We start from the raw sequence: 15,690 nt of genomic DNA, 5'->3' as shown, positions 1-15,690 counted from the left end.
GATGACCGAACTACACGAGTCACCATGAATCCGAACTACACGAGATTCATTTTGATAAGATGACCGAACTACACGCGTCATCGTGAATCCGAACTACACGCGATTCACTTCTCCAACTCAAAACCCTTCGCCATTGGGGTTATATCATCCACATCACAACCACGTGTGATAGTGTACACACAAAATGTGTACCTCGCCAAAGGTGGTCAATCAAAACGCACAACCGTGCCAATTGGATCTAAACGCAAGTCTATCAAATCCATCTATATGTGAAGTGAGCTCTATAGCCGAGAATCACTTCACCCGACCCGCACCCATCCTACACATACATATGCACATCGGATATTATCACTCACCTTGAAGTCTTGAAGAAAGCTTCCAAGTAAACCGCAACTCGCCAACGGAAAATACCTATTCCATTATCACAATTACAACAATACACTTAGAGTGGATTCACAAATCAACCCAATTCGACACTTAGTGTAAATTTGACCCAAATGCACTACCAAGTACAAACCGCGCCCAAACTAACCAATAATCACTCACACAAGTGAGAATGGTCCTAATATGCCAAATAAACCAGAACTCAAGTGTTAAACACGTGTCATACCCATTTTGACACTTAAACCCTAATTTTGACCCATAAGGTCAAAATCTCACCATTTACAAGTTTTGACACCAAAACACATTTAACTTGGTTTTATACTTCAACTTAATCCATTTCAAGTTTATAAACCTCATTAAATCGCCAAATGGGTCATAATCACCACCAAACCCTAATTTGACCCAAAGTCACAATTAGTCAACCAAATAACCTTAAATGGGTTTCAATACTTCCATAATCACTAACTTAAGTGATTAAACTCAATTTCAAGTCCTAAACATGGTCAATTAGTTCACCAACCCAAAATCCACCAACAATTAACAATAAACCCAATTACTAGCATCACTAAACCCATTTCATCATCTAAAAGGGTTTTTCATCAAACTAACTCAAACCCTAACTTGAATATCAAATCAAATAGATGAAATTCGGAGTTTGAGCTTACCAATACCACCACAACGTAGCTAGGAACGAAAGAAACAACTTTAGAACTCGAGCTTTTGATCAATTCGGCCTCCTTCTTCACCAAAACCCTAAATCTCTCTCTAGAATCTCTCTCTCTCTCTCTAGATAGTTGGGAGTGATGAATGGATGTGAAAATGATCCAAAACTGATCCAAACCAGCTAATATGGCTCACAAATCCGGCCCCAAGTGAAATTACCCAAATACCCTTCATTTAAACCAATTAAAACAAAGGATTCTGTCAGCGCCAAATGGCGCGGCGCGCCGCGCCCCAAACCCGCGCGGCGCGCGACCCTACTGAAACAGTTTCTTTTGCATTTTAATTTATATACAATAAAACCCACACCCTTGAACACCATAATACACAAGTAAGTAAGGTAATTATTCGGGTCTTACAACTCTCCCCCACTTAAACTCGATCACGTCCTCGTGATCCTCGTCGCTTAACCAAACGGACCACACTCCACGGTCCTCAAACATACGTCCCAATCCGACTTTCCTAGGCACTCTTCCCAATGAATCACCTTTAACAACCAAAATCGTCACACGCGATTTAACAAATCACAATCCGAGCACTAAAACCATGCTCAATCCCTCACATCGGGAAACTCAACCAATCTCGAACCGAGATATCAACCCTCTAGCGTAACATTACCAAGTACAATGCTAAAAGCAACCAAGTTTAAATCCTAAAGTCAACAATCCGAAACGATAAAGACCGAACCAAACGAACCCTTTCGGATTACACCAATAACTAAACATCCTTTGTAGTGCGCCATACGACCAATACGCAACCACCGTAACATCATAATCCAACGGCTAGAACCGATAGCGCCCAAAACGACTATGGAAACGCAAAACCCAAGGTGTACGAAATCAACCATCGTCACACCCGTAACAAACATGTGAGCGAAACACGGCTATCGCCTCACTAATCCCACAACATGGTCCTCATAACCCCACCATCGACGTATAAAATGACCGATAGTTCCCGCAACATGGTCCTTACGACCCTACCATTGGTGTATCAAACAACCAATAGATCACACGACACGAAGGCTGGCCGAAAACACACGCGCCCTAGTGAATCCGAACTACACGCGACTCACTACCTTCACCACAACAACAATCGGGAATGGCCGAACTACACGCGCCATAGTGAATCCGAACTACACGAGAGTCACTATCCCGGAGGAATGACCGAACTACACGAGTCAATTGTGAATCCGAACTACACGAGATTCACTCCTCAATACAATGACCGAAACCACACGAGTCATTTGTGAATCTGAACTACACGAGATTCACTTCCACAACATCGAGGTTGGCCGAACTACACGAGCCTTAGTAATCCGAAACCACACGAGATTACTACCTCAATAAGATGACCGAACTACACGAGTCACCATGAATCCGAACTACACGAGATTCATTCCAATAAGATGACCGAACTACACGCGTCATCGTGAATCCGAAAACACACGCGATCCACAATCTCAACACAGGAATGATACTCGCATTTCCCACCGGTACTCGCATTTCCCGATAGTGTTACACCATACCGACATAACACTACTCCCTTGATGAAGTCAGCGGACCCCGAAGGTCATGCTCCACCAATCACAACACCGGATGAAGTCAGCGGACCCGAAGATCATGCTTCACCGATATAACACCACGCTCATGATGAAGTCAGCGGACCCCGAAAGTCACGCTCCACCAATCACGTATTTCCATGATGAAGTCAGCGGACCCTAAAGATCATGCTTCATCAAACAACCATACCATAATCGAGCAAGAACCACCTATACCAAACATAGGTACCAAACAATAATTCTCCACAAGAGAACCCGACACACACCTCCCTTAACCAGAGGATTTCACCTTGCTCGCCAAACACGTCCATTATCTCTCAACGAGATTTACCACGTTACCACCTCGGTGATGATTCAAATCCAAACCATAAGTACAATTTATCCGAAATTGTACTCTACCACAAATCGACCCAACCAGGTCTCGAAAACACTTTCCGGATCTACCAATAGCATCATCCGAAATCTCACACTAAAACTTCCTCGTGCGGGAGTGTAACTCCCCCACTTAAAACCACGTTCCATATCCACAACTCGTACAACCGCACAATGCTACCACAGGTAGACTTTACCAACAATTGGGCTCACACGACCCATTACCACATCTTGCTCCAACCTTGAGCACACGAAGGATTTTAACCAACCCTTAAACACTTTGAACGAAAAATGTACCACAAATTACACGAACTATACACTCGCAATCATCCAATTGCTTTAGTTTGTCGAATTCCACCTAGTCACTCATGTACCTAAGGGTTTCTCCTCGGTACCCCAAGTACATTGTAACCGCAACACAATCGGAGTCGAACACCACGCTAGTAGGTATAAAAGAGGTACCTAATGTCGCTTCACGTAGACTCCTTTACCAACATACATCGAGATCAACACTCGATTTCTCGGGTTTCATCCCACCCGTCAAACCTCATGGTTCATCAACTTCAACACAAAAGCGAACACGCGCTTAACAACCGAACACCAAAACTCATTTCCATGGCTTGGTAGAAACACCTCCCAAATACTAAGGAATGCTTGGTTACACCAAGTCTTACGCCCTTCGCCCGACAATCAAACGTCACCATAGGGTACTTCCATTAGGAACGTCACCCATATCAATAATATGCACAACACAATTGAGACCTTAAGGGTCTCACTCGAACGAGCTTAACGACCCGATACCAACCAAAATGCCTAAGCACCCAAGGATTCACACCATAGAGTCAAGGCACAACACACCACTTATACGCTCTGCTGAGAGCAAACCGGAACCATAAACGTAAACCGCCCGCTTGCTACAAATTATCTCCAACGGAGAATAAAGTTTAGCTAAGACTTACGCACATACCGCATGTTATTACAAACGAATGACATATGATTTTGTACTAAAAGTACCTGATGTAGCGCTGTTGGGCTTCCGTGCTCCACTTCCCATCATATATTCGCGCTCTAACCTCCTGACCCGATCGTCATGCGATTCGGAACATTCTGACTTCTGGTGTCCCTCCATTCGGCAAATGAAACATCTGATTGAACCTAAAGGCACCACCGTACAATCTTGTGCCAAATGACCCCGTTCCCCACACTTAAAGCACGTAAGCTTGTAACCCTTCTTACTCTTCTTCTTCACATTCCCGACGCCTTCAGGCGTACTTCGTGCCCTCTTACCATGAGCACCGTGTAATCCTAACCTTGCAAGTACATCTTTATCATCGCTACCTCGAGGTTTGGGAAACCTCTTTTCAAACTCTTCCTTTACAACTTTAGTCACTTGGTCTCGGACCACTTTCGTCATTTGTCCTTCGACCAACTCCTTGGTTATTTCTCTAACTTTGCCGGTTAAAACCGAGACATATTGTTCAAACACGGCCTCAATCTTTAACGTTAACTCATCCTTCCCTTCGTGAATAGGCTCACTCGTTCCGCACCCATCTTCCGTTTTCATTCTAAGGGATGCAAACGATTAGATCATGAACGTATAGACCGCACGTACAACACCGTCCCATCTTGCTAAACACTCGTCGTACATCACTTGTTAGACATGATTTGCACCCGTAATAAGGTTTGCAAGTCCTTATTACGCATACACGCCGTATCAACTTGTTAGTACAACGACCGCCTCGCTCGATGATATAAACAAACACAAATAAAATTCTACGCGATATAAACACACGCGAGAATTATTATCACGACACAAAAGTATATTAATAATATCCGCATTACTAATATAAACGTTAGTCCACTTACAAACAAGGCACTAACTATAACCCATTCCGACCCGTAATCCTACAAGTCCCGCAACAAATTAAGCACACACAAAAGTCTAAGTCTAGGCACCTATCTCAAGTCACCTAAATCCCTTAGACCATGCTCTGATACCACTTGGAACAACCCAAACCATCCAACGACAAAACCACGTGAAAACAGCAAAATACAAAAAAAAAATTCCTGAACAGCATGTGGCGCGGCGCGCCATATAGGCCGCGCGGCGCGCCAAAGTGGACTGTCCAAAAAGTCCTTAAATGCGAAAATGTTTGACTAGTTCCCGACGTATTTAGACAAAACGCTTTTAACCGCATGTTCAATATATAAAAACTAGCGCGTTCCATTAATAAAATTTAGTTTACGAAGCGGGGCCCACAGTGACCCAAATTACCCCTTAAGTACCAAAATACAATTTTCGACCATACGACTTTTAATACAAAACAAGGCCGAGCATGGCGATTGGGGATACGCTACCCAATCCTAATAAATCCAAAAGCAAGCCTTCTACGCAAACTATGCAAGTCCTCTAATCCTCGCGCTTACCCGAGCCACCATTCGCATGCAATCTATAAAAAGAGTCAACAACGAGAGGGTAAGCTAACGCTTAGTGAATGATAATATACTACATACATATATATGTATAAAATGGACACGCCACAAAATAACAAATACCGCATACCGAGGCATCCATATAAGGCACTACACTAAGCATACCGTACGATCTCTAAGCAACGAGCTAAAGATACAACAACAATATAAGTTCACCAACGACTATGTGAACAACGCCAAATAGCTACACCCGGAGGGTTAGCTACAACACAACAATACATTAATATATAACAATATAAACGAACAAGGTTAACACCTTAACCCAATACCGAGAACCAAATACCACAATGAAGATTGGCCGAACTACACGAGCCTTAGTAATCCGAAACCACACGAGATTACTATCTTCACAACATTGAGGTTGGCCGAACTACACGAGCCTTAGTAATCCGAAACCACACGAGATTACTACCTCAATAAGATGACCGAACTACACGAGTCACCATGAATCCGAACTACACGAGATTCATTTTGATAAGATGACCGAACTACACGCGTCATCGTGAATCCGAACTACACGCGATTCACTTCTCCAACTCAAAACCCTTCGCCATTGGGGTTATATCATCCACATCACAACCACGTGTGATAGTGTACACACAAAACGTGTACCTCGCCAAAGGTGGTCAACCAAAACGCACAACCGTGCCAATTGGATCTAAACGCAAGTCTATCAAATCCATCTATATGTGAAGTGAGCTCTATAGCCGAGAATCACTTCACCCGACCCGCACCCATCCTACACATACATATGCACATAGGATATTATCACTCACCTTGAAGTCTTGAAGAAAGCTTTCAAGTAAACCGCAACTCGCCAACGGAAAATACCTATTCCATTATCACAATTACAACAATGCACTTAGAGTGGATTCACAAATCAACCCAATTCGACACTTAGTGCAAATTTGACCCAAATGCACTACCAAGTACAAACTGCGCCCAAACTAACCAATAATCACTCACACAAGTGAGAATGGTCCTAATATGCCAAATAAACCCGAACTCAAGTGTTAAACACGTGTCATACCCATTTTGACACTTAAACCCTAATTTTGACCCATAAGGTCAAAATCTCACCATTTACAAGTTTTGACACCAAAACACATTTAACTTGGTTTTATACTTCAACTTAATCCATTTCAAGTTTATAAACCTCATTAAATCGCCAAATGGGTCATAATCACCACCAAACCCTAATTTGACCCAAAGTCACAATTAGTCAACCAAATAACCTTAAATGGGTTTCAATACTTCCATAATCACTAACTTAAGTGATTAAACTCAATTTCAAGTCCTAAACATGGCCAATTAGTTCACCAACCCAAAATCCACCAACAATTAACAATAAACCCAATTACTAGCATCACTAAACCCATTTCATCATCTAAAAGGGTTTTTCATCAAACTAACTCAAACCCTAACTTGAATATCAAATCAAATAGATGAAATTCGGAGTTTGAGCTTACCAATACCACCACAACGTAGCTAGGAACGAAAGGAACAACTTTAGAACTCGAGCTTTTGATCAATTCGGCCTCCTTCTTCACCAAAACCCTAAATCTCTCTCTAGAATCTCTCTCTCTCTCTCTAGATAGTTGGGAGTGATGAATGGATGTGAAAATGATCCAAAACTGATCCAAACCAGCTAATATGGCTCACAAATCCGGCCCCAAGTGAAATTACCCAAATACCCTTCATTTAAACCAATTAAAACAAAGGATTCTGTCAGCGCCAAATGGCGCGGCGCGCCCCAAACCCGCGCGGCGCGCGACCCTACTGAAACAGTTTCTTTTGCATTTTAATTTATATACAATAAAACCCACACCCTTGAACACCATAATACACAAGTAAGTAAGATAATTATTCGGGTCTTACACCAACTTACACGAGAACAAAGCATGGCTAACCGTTTCAACCGCATAATCGCACAAAGAGCAAATGACGGAATTTAGATCAACACCCCTCTTGTAAAGTTCAAACAAAACGGGGATTCTTCCCCACCTTACCCTCCATACGAAAACACCCACTTTAATTGGAACAAGGTTATTTCTAAGTGTAGCAATATTAGAAGAGTTTGGAGGAAAACACTTAGCCATGAGTTCTTTAGTAAGTGATTTAGTTGAGAATTTACCGGACCCGCACAAATTCCAATTCCAATTCCAAGAGTCTTCCTTTTCGGGCGCCATCTTGAAATTCGAAATCAACGCTTCCAATTCCTCTAATTCACCTGTTGTTCGTCCAGTCACTACTCGTGTCCATTCCCAATTCGGCATACATCGAAGACCATCCCATTTTACTCGATCCGCAACCGTCACATTTAAATTAGTCTCAAGCTGCACCAATCTTTTGTATATGTCCTATAGAGCTTTATCCTTGACCCACGCATTACTCCAAAATTTTGTACATCTTCCATTCCCGATTAACTTTGAAAAAGATTTGGAGAAGTCCACTTCTAAGCCATCAATCTCGAAACCTGTTTTGACAATTTTACTGAATTAGAGCACGATATATTAATAATGCCCTTAATTTAACTATTACTAGTAGTACTTAACTAACACCTCATATTACGGTAGCTCTTATTATGGTAGTTATAGTTAAAACTTAAAACTCAAAGATTTCCATTAATCTATTGTTTTAGTTTTGAAAGATATTGCATCAGTGTATTGCATTATCATTAGTGTATTGATTTAGTTTTTCATATTGTATCAGGATCCATGACCCGGATTCTGTCAAAATTTCCCTCTCTTTACCAAAACACGTGTCGACATCTCGTAATCTGGAGGGAAACGCGAGCAACATTTCTACATCTATTTTCGTTTTACATAAATTTCCCGCCACAATTTTCACACTCAATTTCTCTCTCACAGCTTCACACAAACACGCAGTAATTCACACACAAACTCACGGAGGTCGATCTAGATGACGGAGCATCTCATCGCCGACGAGAAATTAGACGGATTAGATATTGTTTCCATCGGAAAATTATACGAAGGTCCATTGGAGAAGAAGTACTGGAGTTCGTCTAGGGTTTGTTAATTTCATCTCTTACCGTTTTTATTCTATTGTTTTCCTCGACCTGTATGTTGACGGCGTTACTTGTACTTTAAGCTATCGTTATAGGATTAAGTTGTAGAACGAGTTTGATTTTGCCCTAAGGTAGAGTCCGATGCAAATTAAATCAGGTTAGGTCAAATTTAGATGAATTGCAGATGGATAATTGGATACAGTGCCTGTGAATGAAATAATAACTATATATTGAGTATTGATCTAATTGTACTTGTAACAATTTAGGCAAATTACAGATGAATAAAGTATTTTTGAAGAAATTATAGTTGCATCCTGAGCAATTTTGAATTTGATTAATATTCAACTGTTTTTATAGCAATGCAGCTGGATTCATTTGGTTTGATGTCATATACTCTTTTATTTACTCTCTTAGGGTAGAGATCGGCATCCATATCCAGTTGGATATGCAGCTCTCCGGAATAATAATGGGAATATTTATAAAATGTCAATCCTTGAGGGACTTAAAGGACCTGATTTTACGGTGCGTGGGTAACTAAATAATCCTTTCAATCTTTTTAAGACATTTGATTGCACTTGTTATTGTAGAGAGGCAAAACAAAAGTATGATCAATATAACTTTTCAGATTAGTTCGACGGATGGGCACTCTTATTCTGGTCAAACTCCGGATATTGCATGGGAGGGCTTTCAAAAGAAGAGCAGTGCTCGTATAAAAATTATGCGAGGAAAGAGGTTTTCTGGCAAGATAAACGGAGCAGAGGTAGTTATGCTGGTTTTTTTTATTTATGGCAGATCAGCAGCATTCAATTGTGCTGTAAATTGTTTTGTTTTACTCTATTGTAATGAAGGTTCCTTACATCACGCTCTTACAATATCTCAATCTCAAGTAACTTATTTCTTGAAACTTATCCATCATGACACACTTCTAATTTCGTCATGCGCTCATTCTCACTTAAACTCTCAAGATTTTAAGAATTCCCTATTTCCCTATTTACCTCTATGTAATGCCAGCAGCAGACTTAATCTGTATTTTTTTGGCTTTAGCTGAATGTGTACATTTTTACATATAACAAACCGTATATAATCTTCTAAAATACTAGTCTGTATTAGTGAAGATACTAGTTTCCCTTTAGCCATTAGCAATTGATTTTCTAGTAACATTAGACTTGTATTTTTTTTCAGTTATCAAATGACATTGTGCTAATTGTGAGTCCTTTCTTCCAACAATACAGTTTTTTGGTTTTAAAAACCCACTTGTCATGAAGTTACTGAAGGGGTTAAAGACAAATGGTAGTCAAATCACAGAACAAAATTTGCCACTTTCTTCCTTTGGCAATGAGAAGTCCAAAGCAACAGATGAAAATCATAATGATTTGGAAGTAAGTTTGGTTAAAACCGAAGGAAAAGGGAAAAAAAGCAAGAAGCGTAAAGAAAATAATGTGAAACCAGTCAGTGTGGACGAGCACAAAAGAGGGAGATCTCAAGAGCCGGTAGTAAGTGCCGACGGAGCATTTCACAGCCAAATTGAAAACCACACAGAAGGCACCAAGTCGTTAAAAAACAAAGAAACTATCAATGAAGCTTGCAATGAAGATTACAAATCTCATTTATTATCTGCAAAGGATGAGTATTTTGAAAAGGAGAAGCTTTACCCTGTTGAAGAAACTAGCAATTTCAAAGGTTCTCAAGATCTATTATACACAAAAGGCACCAAGTCGTTAAAAAACGAGGAAAATGTGAGTTTCATTTTACCAGTTACACCTTTTCTATTAAATGGCTAATATAGGTCTTTCAGCATACGCAAACATTCTTAGACTTTTTTTAGGTGCAAGGCCAAATGAGTCTGGTTTTTCAGAAGGGCAAACCTACAAGGCTAAATGAGTATAGAAATTGCTTATTAAAAGATATAATTATCATCAGCACAGAGTTGTAATATTTAATTTTGCATTACATTGGTAAATCATATTCTCTGTATTATTATTCATCTGGTAGATAATAATGTAGCACAAAATTGCTTTCTGCACAGGTTGACGATTCAATATTGAATCCCACACCAGGGACCAATTCCTTGAAAACAGAAGATGGAAAGGGAGACCAACCATTTCAAAAGGAGTCACAGATGCTGGATACTTTGGACCTATATGCACCCGATACTTTGGATCCAACATTAGGTATTTGATAAAAGTGCTAGTTTAGTCCAATGTGTATCTGTTACCTTTGTGTAGACGTGTACTAGATAATAAGAAGAACATAATTTCTATGCAGACAGTACATGTAATCTGGAGGTGGAGATTTCTAAAGAAACTAATTGCACCGGTATCGAAAAGTTAGATTCTTCCCAAGTCATAGTTTCAGAAAAATGTGTAACTGAGTCACAATCAAAAGAAGAGATAGCCAACTCAATGATGACGTTATTGCTTCCAAAGGCTCTTCCTTTGCTCAAGACTTTTTCAAGAAAGAAAAAGACTTCCAAAAACTGTCGAAAAGATGAACAACCAGGTTTAGTTTTTATTTTGTATCTACAAATAATTTATTTGATTACTTTTACTGCACAGAAATTGATGGTACGAGTATACAACACGATATGCTAATTAGTTGTTCAGCTTTTACTTCTGTTCCTTTTTCATTGCCATTTTGCTGGTAAAGTTGTATCTCGTACTGTAACTGTAGTTAATTAGGCCATAACCAGAATATCATGACTGTTATGTTGGTAATAAATCCAGAACACCATACTTTAAGTGAGTAACATGACTAGTTGGGTAACAGGTCAAAACATGTTCGGGTCAAAGAATTCGGGTCGGTTGAAAACTCCTTTTTCCGCCAAATAGCTTTTTGTATATAAATATATAATGCTTTAAATAAATATAATTACAAAAATTATATTATTTCAATGAATATACATTTTTTATGATAATATTAATAATAATTTATAGTAGAAGTAATAAAAAGGCATAAAATAATCTGGACAATTTGTGACCTGTTTTCTTGTTAGCTATTTATTTATTTTACTCATATGGCCAGTTAGAGATTAAGCATAACCGAGTTCTCATACTCAAGTACATAAGTTTAAACTGATGATATGGGTCATATGGCCGAAAAATGCCTATACTTTAAATCTTGATGAATGTGTCACACTTTTATTGTCTGTGTATAAAGTTTTTTATTTTATTTTATTTTTTTTGCGCTGCTTTTTGAAGATTAGTATCTTATGCTAATTCTATGTGATTTGTTCTATTGAATTGGCAGTCAACTCATCTGAGAAAAATCAATTGGAAAAGCATACTGATAAAGTTCAGATTCAAGATAAATGTCTTATTGAAAACTTGAACTTTGAGAAGCAGAATGAAGATCTTAATACCACAAGTACAAATGTTAATTCAGCTGTTGCTGGTTCAGATGATTCAATAATTATTGCACCTGATACATTTGAGAATGATCCATGTGAAGTTACAGAGTACTTTCAGGCTATACAAATACAAGATGCTATTAACGAAAATCAAGATATTAACGGGACACATTTATGCACTGATGAAGTCCACCATGTTTGTCCTAATAATCAACCTAATGAAGAAGCATATGGAGTTGGTATTGCACTGAATGATGAGGTAGAGAACATATTCGAGCTTCTAAGTTGCTATGAGCATCCAACACCAATCTTAATGGTAATGTTAAGAACATATGGGAACGAGGTTTTTGTATGTGTTATATGTGGAAACTCGATTGAAACGGACAGAACATTATTGTTTTACAAGGCTTTTTTTAAAGGAGAAAGTAAAGGGTGCCCTTCTTTTATTGGTCACACAACAATTGTATCACCAATGTCAGAAGACACGTCTAGAAGACAAGTAAGTTTATATATATTTTCTATATGATGATCCAGATGCATATTTAAGTTAACAATATAACAAATAACATAACATGTTTATTTTGGTACCAGATTCTATTGGATAGTTCCAGTTTGCAGTTAACTCCTGATGGAAAATGTCTAGTCCTACTAAACAACATCAAAGCTCCTTACTGCAGGTTTGCTATACAAGTGTGGGCCGTCGTTACAGGTGGCAGTTTTGAGTCAGTTACTTATGAGTGGGTCGATCAAACATGTTTGAACTGGTTGACAGACAACCCAAGTATATTTTTAATTAACATAATATCCTAATAGTTTCATTTAGAGTTTAATATTAGTAATGTAATAATAATATGTTTAATCATATTTATTGCATTAGGAAAGAAAGTGTTTTAGGTTCAACCAAAAACCTTTTGACCCTTTTTCTAACCTAACCATCTTGCCACCTTTAATATTGAAATATTTTATCTTACTGTTTGACTGGTCAATGACAAAATACTTTATTCTGACTTTTAGTGAGGGAAGTGTGAACTGTACGTGTTCAACGTGTACGTCTGACTGCTTTGAGGGGAATGCAATAAAAGTTGTGCAAGTAAAGCTTGGTTATGTTCAAGTGGTATGCAAACTGAGTACAACTAATGACGTACGCTCCATATTAGTTTGTGAACCTAATTATATTGTTGCTGCTGAAGACACTGGAAAAATAAATCTTTGGACCATGAACTCACAATGGAGGTTATCATCCACATTGACCAATTTAGATCTTATGATTTGAATAAATAATTTGTTTACAGTTAGTTAACGATTTGTATTAATGTTTTGTTTTTATTTACCAGTGAGCCAACAGACCAGAGCTGTTTACCGCCATCTGATTCCACGCCTAATTGTATAGTTCAGATGAAGAGACTACCAAATTTCCCAGCTCTCGTTGTTGGTCAAACTGCATTTGGGGACTTTTTCTTGTGGTAAACAGCTTTTAAAGATGACAAGATCAAGATAATTATGTAATGCTTGTATTATACTTTAATTTCCTCTTTTTGATATTGTACAGGAACTTAACGAGGAGAATTATCGTGTCCAAGTTTTCATCTCCAATCACTTCGTCTCTCCCCTTCGTTCCAGTTAACGTATTTAGGTGTCCTAGTCAAGAGTCTTTCACCTCAGAAGCTTCTAGAAAGAAAAAAGTTGCTGACATCATGGAGGAAACACAAAGGTGGTCCTTGGAAGCAGACAAACATGGTTCAGTTCCAGTAAATGAAGAAGATTTGTCCCTGGTTCTTTTTGCATCTGTTTCGAATCATGATCATCATGATGAATATATGTATAAAGATTCAGGAGTCACTTCAGGTGGATGCTGGAGCCTCGCGTTGCTGGCTAAAAGCAAGATGGTTTCAGAAAATACATTGGATCCAAGGTAATCAGATATACTCAAATAAATGATACAGCGTTTGTTTAAAAATTTAACAAGGTAAGTACCAGGTATAATTCTTAAAGAGGTCGAAGTAGACTTTGTAAATATGTTTACTTATTATTATCATTTTCCCTCTTGAAGGAGTGTATACCTCTTCTTTGAAAATTGAAAATAAAATGGATTAAAGAATGCCATAAAAGAAATGCTAGATTCGCTTTATTATAGTCCAAGCTTTAGGATGGAGGCTAAAATTTATATGAGTTGATGGATTTGGGTTTTGCTCAATCTCAAATGGCTTAAATAGTAATTCTTAGCTGCAAAACAAGTCAAAGAGGTTGAACCGTTGAACCGGTTAAAAGTCACTCAAAACTATTTTTAATATACACAACTTTCTAAATCACTGTATTCATTGATTTAGATATCACTGTAATGAACACACTATTTAACAAAATGCTGTCTGTGGGCGAAGCTGGCCCGGTTTGGTTAAAAAATAAGTCCCATTTGAAACCATTGCTTGACCCGCTCATCTTGCCACCTATATCTTAAACCACAGGCTGCATTCATCATGGTTGCAGAATGTTTTTTTTTCTCTATATAATTTTGATTTAATTGTATGTTATGCAGTGCCACAGTAGCTGGTGCAGCAGCAGGTTATGGAATCATAGGTACATGTAATGGTTCTTTGTACATCTGGGATTTGTCTACAGGTACTAAGCTCGGTTATCTGAGTTGTTCCAAAGGTATGCTTAATTTTTCTAACATGTATGCAACATCTTTTATAATAATTTATAAGTATCTCTGGATATTACATGCATATATAATAATAATCTAGATTTGGACTTTATATTTTATGTTGGTGGAATCAGGAGGCAAAGTGTCTTGTTTGGCGGTTGATGACTCGGATTTTGGTGCATTTGCAGTGGTGGTTAATGATAGCCAGCTGCAGGTATATGTTCCTGGAAAATCACTAAATGAAAAACAACAGTAGACGATGAAGGTATTATTCACACCACATAAAGCTGTGAATAGCTCTAATTTTGTTGATCCAATCCTTATGTTTTGTATTTGAAATCTTCAAAGGAGAACGTGATTCGAATATTGTTAAAATTCATGTAACTGATAATTCTCCAACTAAGCATGAAACATTTTTGAAAATGTAAAATCTAGGAAGACTGTAAACGAGTGGGTCCCAATATTAACACATTGATCTTGTAATATCAAACTACTTCAATAGAATCTGTCACTGATTGTACACGGACTTGATTCCTATGATGTTCTTGCCATCGTCTAACAAATCGCAAGATGCAACACATAACTGTAAAAATTGCTAGAACTCCCATTAATACAATGCCCAATCTTTGCAAAACATGACTCGTTTGACTTAGGTACCAGTAGCACAAAATTGTGTAACCATTGACATATATTATGCATAAAATTTGTAGGATAAACATAAAAATCCGATTTGAGACTAAGCTTGCTTCATATCTCGCTTGATATTGTTTATTCAACCGGTAAGCAATCATCACATGGAAAAAGCCTGAAACCCCAGTGATTTGAAGTACTAATCCCGAAACATATTCCACGTGTACATAGACTGGACTATAGATCAAAAAAGTGTACTTAAACAAAAAACATGCGAATTCGAGTACAGTGACTAGTGGTATGCAAGCGTGTTGCAAGATAAGCCATAGTAAGATAAACGCGATAGCATTATATATAAAGTATAAAACTTGGTGTTGTTGGTCGTAAATGAACCATGAGGCCAAGTTCATGCTTGATATACCGGTGAAGCAGAAGGCATCAACGAGCTCAAGAAAGTTCATTTGAGACGGTGGTGATGGAGGACTAGCTATGTTATTCATGGTGCATATATGTTCACT

General features: G+C 38.4%; 2 protein-coding genes across 2 annotated transcripts; one reads left to right on the top strand and one right to left on the bottom strand.

Annotated features, from left to right (window-relative positions):
• Nucleotides 1-7,401: 7,401 nt before the first annotated feature.
• LOC139900394 (uncharacterized) lies at nucleotides 7,402-7,803 on the bottom strand. Its single transcript, XM_071883168.1, has one exon. The coding sequence runs from the start codon at nucleotides 7,801-7,803 to the stop codon at nucleotides 7,402-7,404; it is 402 nt and encodes a 133-aa protein (XP_071739269.1).
• Nucleotides 7,804-8,449: 646 nt separating this feature from the next.
• LOC139900393 (uncharacterized) lies at nucleotides 8,450-15,101 on the top strand. The gene is made up of 14 exons (XM_071883167.1): nucleotides 8,450-8,557; nucleotides 8,970-9,077; nucleotides 9,181-9,315; nucleotides 9,788-10,291; nucleotides 10,582-10,726; nucleotides 10,821-11,054; nucleotides 11,802-12,400; nucleotides 12,493-12,578; nucleotides 12,916-13,134; nucleotides 13,236-13,364; nucleotides 13,451-13,813; nucleotides 14,435-14,550; nucleotides 14,677-14,756; nucleotides 15,045-15,101. The coding sequence occupies exons 1-14, from the start codon at nucleotides 8,450-8,452 to the stop codon at nucleotides 15,099-15,101; spliced, it is 2,883 nt and encodes a 960-aa protein (XP_071739268.1).
• The last annotated feature ends 589 nt before the right edge of the window (nucleotides 15,102-15,690 follow it).

This window comes from Rutidosis leptorrhynchoides, chromosome 3, assembly GCF_046630445.1.
Source record: "Rutidosis leptorrhynchoides isolate AG116_Rl617_1_P2 chromosome 3, CSIRO_AGI_Rlap_v1, whole genome shotgun sequence".
In the NCBI taxonomy this organism is placed as follows: domain Eukaryota; kingdom Viridiplantae; phylum Streptophyta; class Magnoliopsida; order Asterales; family Asteraceae; genus Rutidosis; species Rutidosis leptorrhynchoides.
This window is presented reverse-complemented; position numbering and strand designations above follow the sequence as displayed.